We start from the raw sequence: 15,461 nt of genomic DNA, 5'->3' as shown, positions 1-15,461 counted from the left end.
ACTGCAAATGAAGGCTCATATGATTATAAATTCCTTACACATGGAAAACTAGATTGTTGGGAACAAGTATTCTAATACACAATTCTTTCCATTATGGAAATTATATGCTTTTATGTGTTTTTATATTGTGTTTTGTTTTTGGTTGTGTTTTTAACTGTAAACTGCCCAGGGTCATGTACTTGAGATGGGTGGCTATATAAATTGAGGTTATTAAATTAAGGTTACTAATATTCTAAGGGCTTACAGTGTTAATAACATGCAAAAGAAACGAAAACACTGAATTCCTATTTCTGGGTGAGACCAGATCGTTTCCCCTTGTTCCAAAGCAGCAGAGATTTACTTAAATATACATTATATTACTTAGTGAGCATTTTTTTCAGTTTTATATCTTTCTGTCTATTTTGTTATTTTATAAATTTTGTTCTGAAACGTACCTAAATATATCTGTGGAGTGATGGATTGCGTTAAGGTCTATCTCCAATGTGACCACACCAACACAGATTTGATGACCGCTCATTGGGAGCCAGGCTGAAGAGGGTGCCTTTTGCTTTCAAGTCTAAGCCATCTTCTCTAGTCTGGCTTCCTTCAGATGTGTTGGGACAGTAATCCCAACGTTCTCAGCCAGTATGCCCAATACAAGTCTGGTGAGCATCAGGTTAGGAAAAGTTGGGTCAGGATCTTTTCTTTTCTTTTCTTTTCCATGGGTCTTCAGGCTGTCCTTCTGGTGCTGGCTGCCATCAAAGTTCATTCTAACCGTTTCTGGCATCTGGAATTAGCCCCTAATCTCAAGAACTCCTCTTTTCCAACTCACCAGCTTTTCATTTCTTAGCATTTTGATTGCTGTTTGTTTTGTATCATTACCATCCAAGGTGCTTTGTGGGTTACAAGATGCATTGGTGCAAAAGAATGCACCAAGAGTTTTCCAATTGAAATGATAATTTACAGCACAAGGGAGAGAAGTGGAAATAAGGGATACACTGGGAAAGAATATAGGGTTGTTTCAGTTGGACTTGATGGGCCAAATATTACAATAGAAGAATAAAATAATATACAGTCTCCTTCTGGGTGTTTTTTTTTTTTATTCTAAGCATACAGTCCTGTTTAAGACCTCCATGCACAGCCTGGAGAGTCTTAAATTCCCAATCACCTGATTTTTTTAAAAAAAGTTCTAGGCAAAGCCTACAGAGCATAGCTTTTGGATTTCTTTCCACTCCCTCAAGAACCACTCCCCTCTTGTGCCTGAGAGTAGGAGAGGAGGGGGCTTAAGAATGGAAAGGTCAGCATCATTCCAAGGCCTTGCTCAACTACCATTCCCGTAGGGTGGCATGGGTGGGGAGGCATTTCTCCACAGCCCCTGGCTGGATTTCAAACTCAGTATTTCTTCCATTGGCTTCTCCTGCCATGCCAAATTCAGTCCTGTTCTGGTTTTGGGGAGTTACCCTGCTGATGGACAGGACTAGAGAGAACAACAAGTTAGGGAAAGCCTGCAGAGTCTCGCTTCTAGAATTCTTTTCAACCCCTTTGCCAATAGTGGCCATAGGAGGTATCTTATTTTTTTCCTATGTAATGAAATAAGTTGGTGCATGTGTGTGTGTTTCTGCTTTCTTCTTGTGTTCAGTCATGTATGTTTCTGTGTATGCATGCATTGGAAAGCACAGGGTGGGCTGTGTATCATCCACTCAAGGTCATACGAGCAGGAGGGGGGATGAGGGCTAGAGATGCATTGGGGAAGATTTTCTGGAATGTTTTTCTCTGCAGTGCCAAGCTGGGTTTGGCTCACTTTCAAACTCAACCTTTCTTTTGCCAGCTTTCCCCTTATCCCTGAAATCAATCCCATTCTTCTCAGTGTTTGGAAAGCTATCCCACTGACAGACAGATAGAACCCCAACCTTCTTTACATAATTTCTTTCCTATATTTCATTGGGCTGGAAAGAATAAAAAGAATGGTGATTATGTTTTTTCTTCCCTTTTTAACATCTTCCCTACACAGAGAGGGACATTGGCTGGGAAGAAAGATATAGACTTCCCTGGAAATCTTAATCAGAATCATTGCCCCATAGGTATACTATAGCTCAGCCTTCTCCAAACTCTGTCTCTTTTGGAGACATGGACTTCAGGTCCCAGACCTGACAGTGAGAATTCTGAAGGGTGCCCTGTTGGGGGAAAGCTGCTAAGCTAAACCCCAATAAAAAAATTTGAACGGTATTCCCGCCTTTCCTGTTTAATGTATTGTATTGTTTAGCCCTTAATTGTAATAGGTATGTGGTTGTACATAACAGAACAGTCCTGGTAGTGATGGTTTGATGATATTTTATGCTGAGCCATCCAGAGTCACATTGGGAGGTGTTTCCCACCTTAGGAGGCAGTAAAGGAAGATAGCCATTTGAGGAAGAGAGATACCTTTGGATGGCACATTCTGTTTTTTTGCCTTGGTATTTGTTTACCTGGATATAGTCAGTAGACATAATCATGGTTAAGGGTGATTCATCCATCTCTTAGTTCAAAATATAGTCCAGAAAATGTTAATTCAAAATAGAGTCCCATGCAACTTTTGATGGCCTCGTGGGCATGTATTCATTTCTTCCTTTTTTTTCCCTTTCCCATAGCCTGATCCACAAACATCCAACAGATGTTGGCAGCTGAACAACTGGCTGATCAAAGTAAATCAGCCAGTATCTCCCACAGAGAGTTTCCTGGAGGATGACCATAGTAGAGGCAGTGTCCAGGAGGGCAAAGGACAAGGAAAAACTGTCAGCACTAGTAGTGGCAATGGAGGCAAAAGGGAATGTCAAATGACAGATGGTCACTCCAGAACTGGCAGCAAAGTGTCTCGGTCAAGTCAGGATGTACATCTCCCTACCAAACGGAATTACCAAAAGTCTCCTGTGGCCCCACAGGAGCCACTCCACCAGACTGTGGGCATCTGTAAGCAACCCAGGAAATCCAGCAAAGCCACAGTACAGGAGGAACCAAAGAGAGGTCTGACAGTTGAAAGTGAGCCACCTGGACCATACGGGGCAAAGGACCAGTCTTCCAAAGACAAACCTAAGGTGAAAACGAAAGGGAGGCCGAAATCTGACGATAAGAAGGAATTGAAACCAACTGCACCAGAAATCGCTGAGAAGAAGAAGCACAAGGGCTTGCACCAAACTCTTAAAACATTATTTGCCCATGATGATGCAAAAGAAGATGTGGCTGGTGGTGCCGAGGAACAATTGCCCCTCAGTCCTCTCAGTGAAAGCCCAAGGGTGATTGCTACCAGTAGAACTAATGGCTCCAAGGTATCTGTTACAGTCAAGGAGGAACTTCAGAGGGACAAATTTCTTTTGCCTATCAGGGATAAGAAGTTGCTGTCACCCTTGAGGGAATGCCCTGTCCCACCAGGGCTTGTGGTTAAAATTGAGCTTGCTGTTCTCTCACGGATCCCTCAGCCACCTGGAAAGGGGCTTTTCCCTAAAAAACATGAACTTAAAGAGAGCCATGGTACGAAAAAGCAGGGCATCGACAAGAGAAGCACAGAAATGCCAAGCAAAACTCTCCAAAAGAGAAAGGTAAGAAACTTCTGTATAGATTGCTCTAGCATTGACCAGATAAGGAAATCTAATAATTCATGAATTTATTTACTTACTTAGGGATTGAAGCTCTCGCTTTGCACTGCATGCATCATTAAAATCACAGAAAAAGAAAATTGCAATTGAAAAACCAACAACATTAACAGGAAGGAAACTAATCAACACGGGGGCTTTATTGGCTGTGAAACTTTGGAGTCGTGTTGAATAGGCATTGTTAGAGAAAAAAGGCTAATTCTGTGTTAACCTTTTTAAAAAAAATTAGAAGGCTAATATCATGCCTGGCACCAGCACCTTCCATTGGGCAACTGTTAAGGTCCCTGGCAAGGCACACTGACTACACTGGCATGTGCCTTGGGTCCCTCATGTCAGCAAGCTCAATCAGTGAGCTGCTTTTTTAATTTTCAAGAGTGTCTTAAAGAAATGCTACATCAGACATTGGAGCATTATAGAAAATGTTAATGATTGTTTCTCATCATCTTTAGAATATTGCTATTTGTGACACTAGTAAATAAGACAAAGGGAATGTCTAAAGTAGAGGAGAGTCCATCCCACAACACTTTTCCCAAGTCCCTAGTCACTATTATAGAACTCCCATATTAAAAATATAGGAATAGCCCTGTTGGATCAGGTCAAGGCCCATTTTAGTCTAGCATTTTGCTTCTCACAGTGGCCAAACCAGATGCCCTGATGGGCTACGGGTAAGAGTTGCAGACATACCCCCCTCTCTCCACTATTTGCCTATAACTGGGATTTGGAGGCCTGCTTTCTTCAACTGAAAGTAACATTGAGTCTCAACTAATAGCCTGTATAGACCTGTCCTCATTGACTTTATCTAATCCCCTTTTAAAACATCCAAATCAGTGGCCTTCCTCATGTCTTGAAATAAATTGCACAGGTTCATGCATACAGTGTATGAAGAAGTGCTTTGTTTTGTCTGTTCTAAATCTCCTTCCAGTCAGCTTCCGTGGATGCCATTTGTTCATGATATTCTGAGAGAGGAAAAACAATTTCTTCCTGTGTGTTTTCTCCAAGGGATGCATGATTTTATATGCCTGTATCATATCCCCTTTAGCCATCTTGTTTCCAAACTAAAAAGTCCCAAACATTCTAGCCTTTTTCCCATAAGGTGTTTTAGTTCACTCATCATTTGGGTTGCCCTTGTCACAGTGTGACTGATGGTTCTTTCATGACTGGGTGCATGTGTGACCGTAAGCCAGTCGGTTGCTTCACAGAGAATAGAGACTATGACAGGTATATCCACAGGGACCCCACTCCTTTCTTCCCTCCATTGAGAAAATGGCCTATTTAATCCTTTTGTGTGTGGTATTGTGTGCAGTTCTGACTGATTCCTCTCAGATGATTCTCCACAGATTGAGGAATTACAAGAAAGAGCATTCAAAATTTTGAGATTTACTCTCCTTAACCTGAAATCTGCTGAACAGTCAGCATAGCCTAATCTAGCCTTCCCTAACCTTCTGCCAACCGTAAATCTTGGAACTGCAAGTCCCAGAATTTCTAAGCATAGTAGTGGGCAGAGCTGAACTGCATTTGAGACTCTAGCTTAAAATGAGTTTGGAGATGAGAGACTTAAGTCAATGGTAAATGAAACACTTTAAATGCAGAAGATCCCTGATTCAGCCTTTGTGTTGTGTGTGAAATCTTCTACTGTTAATTATTTTTTATTTTAGAATAAGTACTGCTTCTAATTGGGAGAGGGGGGAGTTGGCAATAATAGGCAGATAGCAAAAGAGGCAGCTTTCAAGATGTCAGGTCATATATATGAAAGCTGTGCTTCCTTGGCTCTGCACACAAGTTGTTATGTAGTGTCTGGGAAGTGAGAATCTGATAAAAATCAGACAGCAGCTTTTTTAGGGTGCAAATTATCTGTATCAATAGAAAGGGCAAACAAAAAAAAGTGTTTTCTCAAAGCTCTCTCATTTTTTCTAGAAACAGAAATAATATATTAGGTTGTGGTAGTTGACAATGTTGAGCTGTTTGCATGGATGCTGCACAAACAATTTACTTAGGTAATGACCTGGCCTTGAACATGTGACTTATACAATAATTGCTTAATAGTAGACCCTTTAATAGACATTTAGTAGTACCTATATTCTCCTTGTGTATGCTACTCATTGAAAAAGTCATTTTTATTTATTTTGAATTTACTCATTAATCTCTTAGCTAGGTATGCTCAGAAATGGTGTTCCACTACAGAAAATGTTTGCACTGATGTTATCTCAACCTCTTTCTTCTCCTTTCACATTTGATTCCTGTTAAAACGACTTTAGAGGATCCACAGGGGTTTACCTCTCTGGCAAGTGCCACTAATGAACTAGCCAGAAGCCTTTTTACAATCTGGCTCCCTCCAGATGTGTTTACAGAGTAGCTTCCAGAATTCAAAACCAGCATGATACACAGTCAGAAGTTGGCTACCATTTCTAGGAGCTGAGATACCTTATCTTCAATATTCCAAGTTAGGAGCCATGTAACGGTTCCCATCTACATATAACTCAAACTCCCTAGAAACTTTATTCCCAACAGTTGGGATATAAAGAGGTTTATTGAACCATCACAGATCAGAAAACACTTTCTACTTTGCTATCTTTGATTTTGATAGTGGTAGGGACTCTTCTTTTTCTCAGTCATTGAATAGTTATTTAATAGTTCATGACGATGATGATGATTTGTTTTTTAAAAGCCAGTTTGGTGTAATGGTTAAGATGCTGGCCTAGAAACCGGGAGACTGTAAGTTCTAGTCTGCCTTAGGCATGAAAGCCAGCTGGGTGACCTTGGGCCAGCCCCTCTCTCTCAGCCCAACCCACCTCACAGGGTTCTTGTTGTGAGGAAAATAGGAGGAGGAAGGAGTATTAGGCATGTTCGCTGCCTTGAGTTATTTAATAAAAAGGCAGGATTAAAAAAAATTCTAGTAATAATAAAAAAGAACAAGAATGACAATTCTAATCTTGCCTGCTGGCTGATAAAGTTTGCTAAATTAGTAAGCACTATCAGGGATAAGATTTCAAATCGCATGTGAAATCCTTTTTCATTTTTTTCTATGCCTCTGTGATCTGTAAACTAGATAATAATTTTTAACAAGAGCCATATTTTTCAACAAAAAGTAAAAAGACTGTTAATGGTGGTAATAGTCCATGATTCAGTCTCACCCGGGGAAACCTTTAGACCTTCTTAACTGAAGTAGAACAGCAGCAGAAATGTTGAGCCTTCCTATAGGCCCCTCGGTATTTAGCTATTTTCTGGTTCCTTGCTACAGATTGTGGGTGAAAGTGGGGGGAAGGCAAAGCCCTAACTTGCCCAAGCTTCTTGTAACTCTTTCCCTGCATCTCGACCTAGAAGAGTGTCTACAGAGCACAGCAGAGTGAAAAGGAACCATGGATGCCAGCTGGTGGTTCCTCCCTGATTCTGCTGCAGAATTGCCTTTCCAGTCCATTTAGAACATTGTGCTAACGCAGATAAATAAAGCCTGTGAGAAAAAGCTTCCAGGTGTGGTGGTCCTATCAGGCAGCCATCCAATTCCTGTTCCTAGATAGTCCATTTCCCTTGCCCTCTAAACCTTTCTCAACCTTGGCAATTTAAAGATGTGTGGACTTCCATTCCCAGAATTCAATGCTGGCTGGGGAATTCTGGGAGTTGAAGTCCACACATCTTAAAGTTGCCAAGGTTGAGAAACATTGCTCTGAACTGTCAGTCCTCTTTAGGCTGTTTTGGACCTCTCCTCCCTCAGCTCTTAACTTTTTATTTTTTTCTAAAATTTCAGTTACTGCAAATCTTGTAACCCCGCCTTGGCAGCAGAATGAACTACATTTACTCTGAAGGAGGGGAAGTAGCAATGTTGGGATAACAGCTGAGTTTAGTCTTGCTGGTCACGGCAGAGCTGATGGTTGCTTCTGACGTTGCTACAGGTGTGCAGCATTCTGTGTTGCACAGGTGTGCAAGCAGAAAGGGGACTCCTTCTAAAGTATTTAGTGCTGTGTTTGTCTTTTTATCAGCAGGAAGATGCACTAAGAAATGATCAGAAGAAAGTCAAGCTGGATAAAGAAACCAAATCTTCCTCATCTTTAGGCCATAGAGATTCCAGTAAGACCAAGTGAGTACAAAGCTGTTACATAGAAGACCCAAACAATTAAAATCCAAGCTAGTAAGTAGAGCACTGGGGTCCCTTTTTGTGCATTAAACATTTGTGGGTTTTTAAAAAAATGTTTTGGCTACAAATAATCCACTGAGAACAAAGATACAACAAGGTTATTATGGCTGTCTCTAACTGAGAAATTTAACTTCTAACCTTACAATTAAGGTTGAAATTCTGTCCTAATAATATCAAATCTAAACCCCCAAACTCTGGTCATTTAAAAAAATTGTGCATCAGCTAAAAATGAATCTGTTATTAATACTAAACATTTGTTTAAACTGTCATTTCCTTTGGATTCCTTCCAAAGCACATAGGAAGTTTCAGGAGCTGCAGATAAGACACTTGTCTTTTCGACTACATAAAATTGATAATCACTGGGTTGTTAAGTCTCTTAGGCACAGTCCAGGCTGGGTCTGTTTGTGTGTGGAAGCAAATGTTCATATTCCCATTTGTAACAGGGAGGGGAAACAGGTGCAAAACCACCTACCTGATTTGTTATTTCCATGCCTGTTCCATCACAAGCCGCATGCAAGACGTTAACCTACACAGTCAACCAGTGGGAGTCAGATGTTCAGGACAAGCGTCCCATCCATTCCTGATCCCCTCCCTCACCAGAAAAGCTGATCAGCAGCATTGGGAATAGCTTCCTGAGGCAAATATTCCTTTCAAATGACAAGCTAGACTTAAAAATGTTTGGGTCTGGCCAGCTTCATATCCTACTGATGACCTGCAAATTGAGGAATGCCCAAAGACAATTTCCTTGAATTTGGTACTGAAATGTGCAAAACAAAATAGAATCCATGTTAAATGTGACAGTTCTAATAGAGAGTCAGTGTTCTGCAACGATAAAGATTTTTGAACTGGGGACACTTAGATTCAAATTATCTCCATATCCCTTAGCCCAGCTTAGCCCATAGGGTTATTTTGAGGGTAAAAGTGTTTGTGTGTGTGTGTGTAGGAAGAGAGTCATGCATATGGTCCTGTGTCCTTATAATACATGTAGAATATAAAAGTCTTTAAAAATAGTCTGGGATTCTACTGCAGAACTCTGGTGCCCGTTAAAAATCTGCCTTATTTCATAAGTTAGAGTTAAGTGGACACTTTGTGCAAGATGTTTTTCATCATTGCACTTGCATGGATAAACATTCTGTTGTATGACAATATTCTAATATTCCGTGCCTTTCCATTGCATGTACTTGTTAGTACTCTGACAAAAAATGTGGATGCAGGAAAACAGCCATGTATGAGCAAAGCTTTGAGTTTAGAAAGCACTGGAATAGCTGATAATAGTACAAGTGTTTTGGGGGGAGTTGGTGTTATTTAATTTGGAATTGAAAATTACTAGTGGGTAATCCAAAATGTATGCTGGTACATTTTTCATATGTCTGTTTGATACGTTTTATGCAAATTATCTGGAGTTTACAGTAAAATTTTTAAAACTCCAACACATTGTCTAAAATAGTTGGATAGTTCTTTGAATCCAGACTGCTGGAACCAATTCTTGCTGCACCTAAATTTAAACTTTTAAGACACCTATAGTTGGTCAATGTACTTAGCTTCACTTCAGATCATATTCAAAGATGTGTCTTTCTGTATACATTTTTACTTTTATTTATCGATATGATCAGCATGTTAATGAATCAACCAAAAGTACCTGACTTTTCCTCCCTCTGTTGCTCAAGATGAAAATGTTTGTACCTGCCTGTTTCGGTATCTTTTATCAAGTAAACAGAGCTTGGGTGCTACGCACTTAATTTGGACTTCACACTTCCTTTTCGCTCTCATACAGTTTTAAAGTAATCTTCCTTAGAACCCAAACTGATCTGATGCTCCTTCCCTAGGATGTCAAAGCTCTCAGTAACAGAGATGCAAAGGAAAGAGATGCCACTGCCGATGCCACCACCGCTGTCTTCCATGCAGCCTGCTCAGAAGCCAGCCAAGACAGCCCAGAAGAGGCCAAAGAATGAAAGCGATGCCTGCTATCAAGTTCCTGGTCCCAGTATCAGCACTGCCAAGAGTGAAGAGAGCCACAAGGAGACTTCATCCTCCAAGCACAGGAAACTGGAGGGGAAACCTTTGGAAAGCTCCAAAAGTGATAAAGTAGGTGTAAGCAACTCCTACTGAGAGTCCTGGTAGGTTCACAGCTATGGTCCTGGAACATGGGTTGGTCAGGGGAGCAGATGCAAAATTTGCAGATTTCTCAGTATTTCCCCTAAGGAGCCCTGAACATCAAAGTCACCTGGGACAAAAGTGATTCCTATATGAGCTGCCACATGTACATTCCCCGTAGTAGATATCCCAGCCAGAAGCTTAGATGGGAAAAGAAGGGAATGCAAATGGTAGTGAAATGTTTAAATATACAGGGAGGTAGACATCTTGTAACACAGGTTTACTGCATTATTCAGAATTGATTACCTTAAGGTATCTTGATGGCCAGCAAGTTAGGTTTATACAATTAACGATTGTATAAATGCCTGTAGGAAACAAGTTTGTCAGTCGCTATTGGGCAAGATAGCTGAATAAGAACTTTTAAAGATTCAGATACCTGGGACCAATTGAAGGACAGGAGATAAAATGCTTATCAGAAGCATCTTGCTTCTAAGCATGAGATGTACAATGTTTGGCTATATGTAACTTTGGCTGATTATATGGGTTTTCATCCAATGATGGTATGGCTGTTGCTTCTGTCAAAAGCCACAGCTTGGCCAAAATTGGCTTTCTGATTAAATAAGGAAAGCCAATTGGTTTTTTTTAACATAATCTTTCTTACAGTCAAGAAAATAAAACCCAAGAGCAGAATAAAAAAAATTGCTTGAGTTATTTTGTTGATGAGATTGCTTCTCAGCTTTTGAATTTATGTAATTTTGTGTTTTGATTGCAGCTGTGGAGATAATATATTCCACTGCTGTGGAAATGAGGGGGAATTTGTCTGTTTTGGTCTCCAAAGTAGCATTTTTCAGACTGTTGTTGAGTGACTTGTTGTCACTTCCTCCCAACTTAAAACAATGCTGTATGCAGTTCAGTCAGCACAGAGATACATGGCAGATAGTGCTGTGATAATATTATTCTCTAAAACTGATGGAGGCAAAGTTGTTTCATGTTTTGGGCATTCGTATCAAAAGGACTTGTACCTTCTTTTTAGTTGTCTAAAAAATGCTTCAGTCTATTCAAACATTGCTAGACAAAAACAGTGAAGAATGCAAAAAGTTATGTTGTGACTTTACTTCTGAGTTACAAGTATGTGACATTCTTCCTCTCTGTCTTTCCAGGGCTCTGCAGATGATGTTCCAAACCCCTTCCCAGTGCCTTCTTTGCCAAATGGTACCTCCAAGCCAATGAAACCTCGAAGGTAAGAATACTTTCTTTTTCCTTCTGGTTGGGATGTGTTGTCTTTTGAGGTCTCTGTTTCCCTTGTAACCTATTGAACGAGCCTTGGTTTTCTTCCAGCCTTTTCCAGAAACCACATTCGGGTCCCTTTCGCCATTCCATTCCCTCCATATGTCTTGTTCGTGTGGAATTATCTTGGGATAACAACCTATCAACTCGCTATAATTTTTGGCTTAATCTACTTGCTTGTTTATATATCTGATTTCTAATGCTTCTGATTCCATAACAGCTCTGGCCAGCATGCAGTGTTAAGAAAACAGATTCAAAACAATATGACAAATAAGAAAAAAAAATTGTTCAAAATAGCAGTGTCAGCAACAGGCGGGGTTAGAAGCAGGAAAATTTCCTAACTAACACTGTGTTATTTCTCATGTTAGGGTCCTAAGTACAAAACGAGTATGAAGCCTCTGTATTATTCTTCCATCCTAGCATAGCCTGATTCCCAGGCAGCACATTTCTTCCCCTGACCTCTTCCAGCTTGGCTATAATTGCCCATGGCTCAGCATCTAGTGTTGTCTCCTTTGCCATCTACGCATCTTTCAACTACTCAAACTTCCAATTTTCTGTGAGTCCTATTCTGCTTACCTGCCCACCTTTCCCATCGGTCTGAATCTGTATTTTTGTCCCCTACTGTATTTATTTGCAAACTCTGTTCCCATTCTGCATTCCCCAATCTAGATGTATTGAGACCGCAACTCATAGATTTTGTAGCCAGAATGAAAGCTGTGCTAATGCATGGCCTGGCCATATGCAATCAGTTCATCGGTCAAAATGACTAAAAATTGTTCACCTGCCAGATAAGTCACTCTTAGCTTGTATTGCATATTGGAGTAAAGATTGATTATGTCAGATTTTTAGGGAAAGAGGAATGCAGCATTTCTAAGGATTATTTTGATAACATTACTGTGCAGGATACTATAGTTATGCCAAAATGCTGGCTTTTGCGTTCTAGAGCTGCTGTCAGTAAGATGGAATTTGTTTGTGATTTATACTGCTGTCCTAAACCTGCATATTGTGCTTTTTTTTTAATTCAGTGGTTCTCAAAACTAAGTTTGTAGATTGGCTACTCTGTACCTAATTTCCAGGGAGAATTATTCGTCTGCAAATGTCAAAATGGCCTTTTTTCTTATTCTGATCATTTCTGATCCATAATCTTGTATTCTCTAAAAGCTTTAAGGTGCAATTTTACTGGTGTTTTTTGCTCCTAGATACTTTGTGCTTTTAATGTTGCTTCTGTTATGGGACTGTGAATTTAACAATAAAGAAACCAAGAATGTTCCACAACCACTCCAATTGATGTGCAAAATTCATCAATCCAGAAACCATGCTGTTCCAGTAGTGATTCAGTAGTTTTCAGAAGTAACTCTTCCAAATTCAAAGTTGGTTCAAGTTGTTCTGGACATGGTGCTTCTCCTGTGGAATATTTCAAACTCTTCTTGTTTGAAGAATTTTCTTCCAGGACTGCCAAATCACCTCCAGAATGGTATAGTCTGAAGGAAGGTATAACATTCAAGAGTTCTCTGGAATGTTCTATACCCTCATCAATAAATTCTACATCTCTTCAAGGAATGAACATTTGTTGAAAGAAGCACAAATGGCAACATACTGTATGCCTGCCCACTTCGTTATATGGAAATGAGAGTTGGGTATACCAAGAAGAATGTAAAAATAAATTGAATGCAATAGAAATGTGTCATGGAAGTAGATGTAGTAAAACAAGAAGATGTGGTAAATAGACTGAATGGGTGATGACAGAAAGTGTACTGAAAACAAAGTGAGTAACTAGTGCAAAAGAACATGGAGGTGGTTTGCTCATTATGGAGGGAATGATTGGGGATCAAATTGCAGAATAAAGGAAGGAAGAATAAATGGTTTGAAAAGATTGAAAAAGTCATGGTTGGATGGAGTTGATGAAATCCTCAAAAAGAGAGAGGTGAGGACATTAAACAAAAGACAATGGATGATTCAGTATGTGGATTTCATGGAAGCAGGAATGTTTACAAGGATAGGTAGGTATAGAAGTACAGGGAATGGTGTTGATGCCCATTAGATGTAGATGTATTACTTTTTCTCTCACACACATTTTGTCTTTAATTTTTTTGGCTTAGACTACTCAATCTTCTTACTCTTACTCTTGGATAACAGTGTTTACCCTATAAGGGAATAGCAAGATGAGTATCTCTGTGCGTCGTCTTTCTTATTAGATTGTGTCATTAGCAAAAATAACAACACAGTTGATTTATGTTTGTTTGGTTTTTTTTCCTGGTGGGTGGATCTCATAAGCCCACTGAGAAACCCTGTAAATATTGTACAGATATTTTGGCTATTCATTCAACACTGTGGAACAAAATTTGTATGTGGTGTGTTTGTCTATTCTGAAAAACCTTTCTCTGTGTGTTTTATTTCAGACAACATCCAGTGGAATTTCACTTAAAGGAAGCCAAAAGGTTGAAGCACAAAGCTGATGCAATGGTAGGATTGCCTTCAGAAAAGTTGCAAGTGAATATACTTGGTTCCAAATAGTGCAATTAACCTTAGAGATTGCTAGATAAAGCAAACACTCATTGAGAAGTAACCATGGATCAGCTCCAAAGAACCCTATTGTGAAGTGAAAGATGAGATTAAATCTCTCTGCTACAGGTTTTCTCTCTGATCTTGAACAAGTTGGAAGGTTTGCAAAATGGTTTAAATTGGAAATGTTTCCACCTCAGAACACCCACTGCAAGCTCAAAACTGTGGTATTTCCAGCTTGGAACTGGTCTTCTGAGGTTGGAACAGTCTTGAAAGACTAAGGAGTCGTGCTGCCAAGGGGTTGACACACATGTTCACCCACAAAGCTAAATCCCTGATTTTTAACTGCTTCTGGTCCTCACTTGTTGCTTAAAAGCGTTTGGCTGATGAGACCCCCTAGTCCTATTGCATAATACCATTTAACTATCTAAGTTAAGGAAGGAAACCATACCCCCTCCAGTGTGCTGGTTTGAGTGCACTGAGTTCCAAAGGATAACATCATATCCACAGGCACAGGTAAACAAACGAATGCTTCAAAATCTGTGTGAAAGGCCCTTGTTAAATGGTCAGTCTACTTTATAAATCCACTTTGGGGTATCATTTCACTCAGAAAAGCAGATAAAAATTGTATAAACGAATAAAAATGTGTTACAATTCCCAATGATGACAGTGCATTTCATTCTTGTTGCGTTTTCTGTTGAGCATAGGTATTCCACTCTTCTAGTAGGAAAGAAATTATCCTTTAATTGAGATTAAAGTCAGTTCTGAGCAGCTGGATTAATACTTTCATTTTTCCTAGGTTTTTTACTTAGTACATTGTATGAATCCAATCACTTGTAATTCATTTAGGTAACCAGGTTTAAGCAACCAAGGCCTAATACAATGCTTGAATCAAATGATTTTTGGCTGGTGCTCTTCAAACAGTGGGAGAATGTCCATAAAACTAAGTGACTCATCTGGGCGGCTTGTTGGTTGATCAGTGCTAACTTTCTTTCCAACAGACAGACAAAGTTGGAAAGGCCTTCAAGTACTTGGATGCTGCCCTGTCCTTTATTGAGTGTGGCATTGCAATGGAATCAGACCCCCTCTCACCAAAGCCAGCCTATACCATGTTTGCAGAGACCATAGACCTCATTAAGTAAGTAGAGAACAATTTCTGTTGTACCTGCTGGCTTGAAATTCTTCCTTTGGTGTGTAGAAGTTTCCAGACTGAGTTCATTGTTCCTCACTGCAGCTTTTTTATCCTCTACCTATCCTAGGAATCTCCTTACCAGACCTTCTTTGTTTTTAGTCATGTCTAGATTCAAAACCATTCTCCTTCTGGATTTGTTTTGTCTTCCTCTTATTTTCAGGGCCTTCTAGTCTCCTTTGTTTTCCTGCTGTTTTCTTGTCTGCTCTATAGCTAAGGAAAGTTGTACAGCAAGTACTCTGAGCCCACTTCAAATAAGGGCTCAGACAATATAGCCCTCCTTGTACAGGAAGTCTGTTGAACTGCAAAAGGCAGTGGACAGACCTACTGAGATCAAGAACTACTTACTGAAGGCTGGAATAAACCATGGCTCATGTATTTACAAACAGTTGGAAGGATAAAATCAGATTTCAAGAAGGAAGAACAAAATAAAAAAATCAGAATTTGAAACGCTGATATAAAACCGACACCACCTATTAGGGTGTACATAAACCTTTACTTAGATATGACACAGAGTCAGAACAACAACAAAAAAAACTCCTGTATAATAAAATGGATGCAAAACTTTAAGAAAGAATTACAACACAATGGGAAGAATTAAAGGACTGAATCTATAAAATTCACATCAAGTTACAATCTAAAGGAAAACTGGTAT

The 15,461-nt window shown here is 39.7% G+C and overlaps 1 protein-coding gene across 3 annotated transcripts in view; it reads left to right on the top strand.

The window, feature by feature from the left end:
• Positions 1 to 15,461, top strand: part of AFF1 (ALF transcription elongation factor 1) — a 156,021-nt gene that overhangs the window by 130,413 nt on the left and 10,147 nt on the right. For all 3 annotated transcript variants that reach the window (XM_063310427.1, XM_063310428.1, XM_063310429.1), the window contains 6 exons: positions 2,607 to 3,551; positions 7,580 to 7,677; positions 9,561 to 9,819; positions 10,989 to 11,068; positions 13,515 to 13,578; positions 14,619 to 14,755. In XM_063310427.1, coding sequence (XP_063166497.1) covers positions 2,607 to 3,551; positions 7,580 to 7,677; positions 9,561 to 9,819; positions 10,989 to 11,068; positions 13,515 to 13,578; positions 14,619 to 14,755 — 1,583 coding nt within the window. The remainder of the gene's footprint in view (positions 1 to 2,606; positions 3,552 to 7,579; positions 7,678 to 9,560; positions 9,820 to 10,988; positions 11,069 to 13,514; positions 13,579 to 14,618; positions 14,756 to 15,461) is intronic.

This window comes from Candoia aspera, chromosome 8 (assembly GCF_035149785.1).
Source record: "Candoia aspera isolate rCanAsp1 chromosome 8, rCanAsp1.hap2, whole genome shotgun sequence".
NCBI lineage: Eukaryota > Metazoa > Chordata > Lepidosauria > Squamata > Boidae > Candoia > Candoia aspera.
Note: the sequence above shows the minus strand (reverse complement) of the source record. Positions and strands in the feature narration are given on the sequence as shown.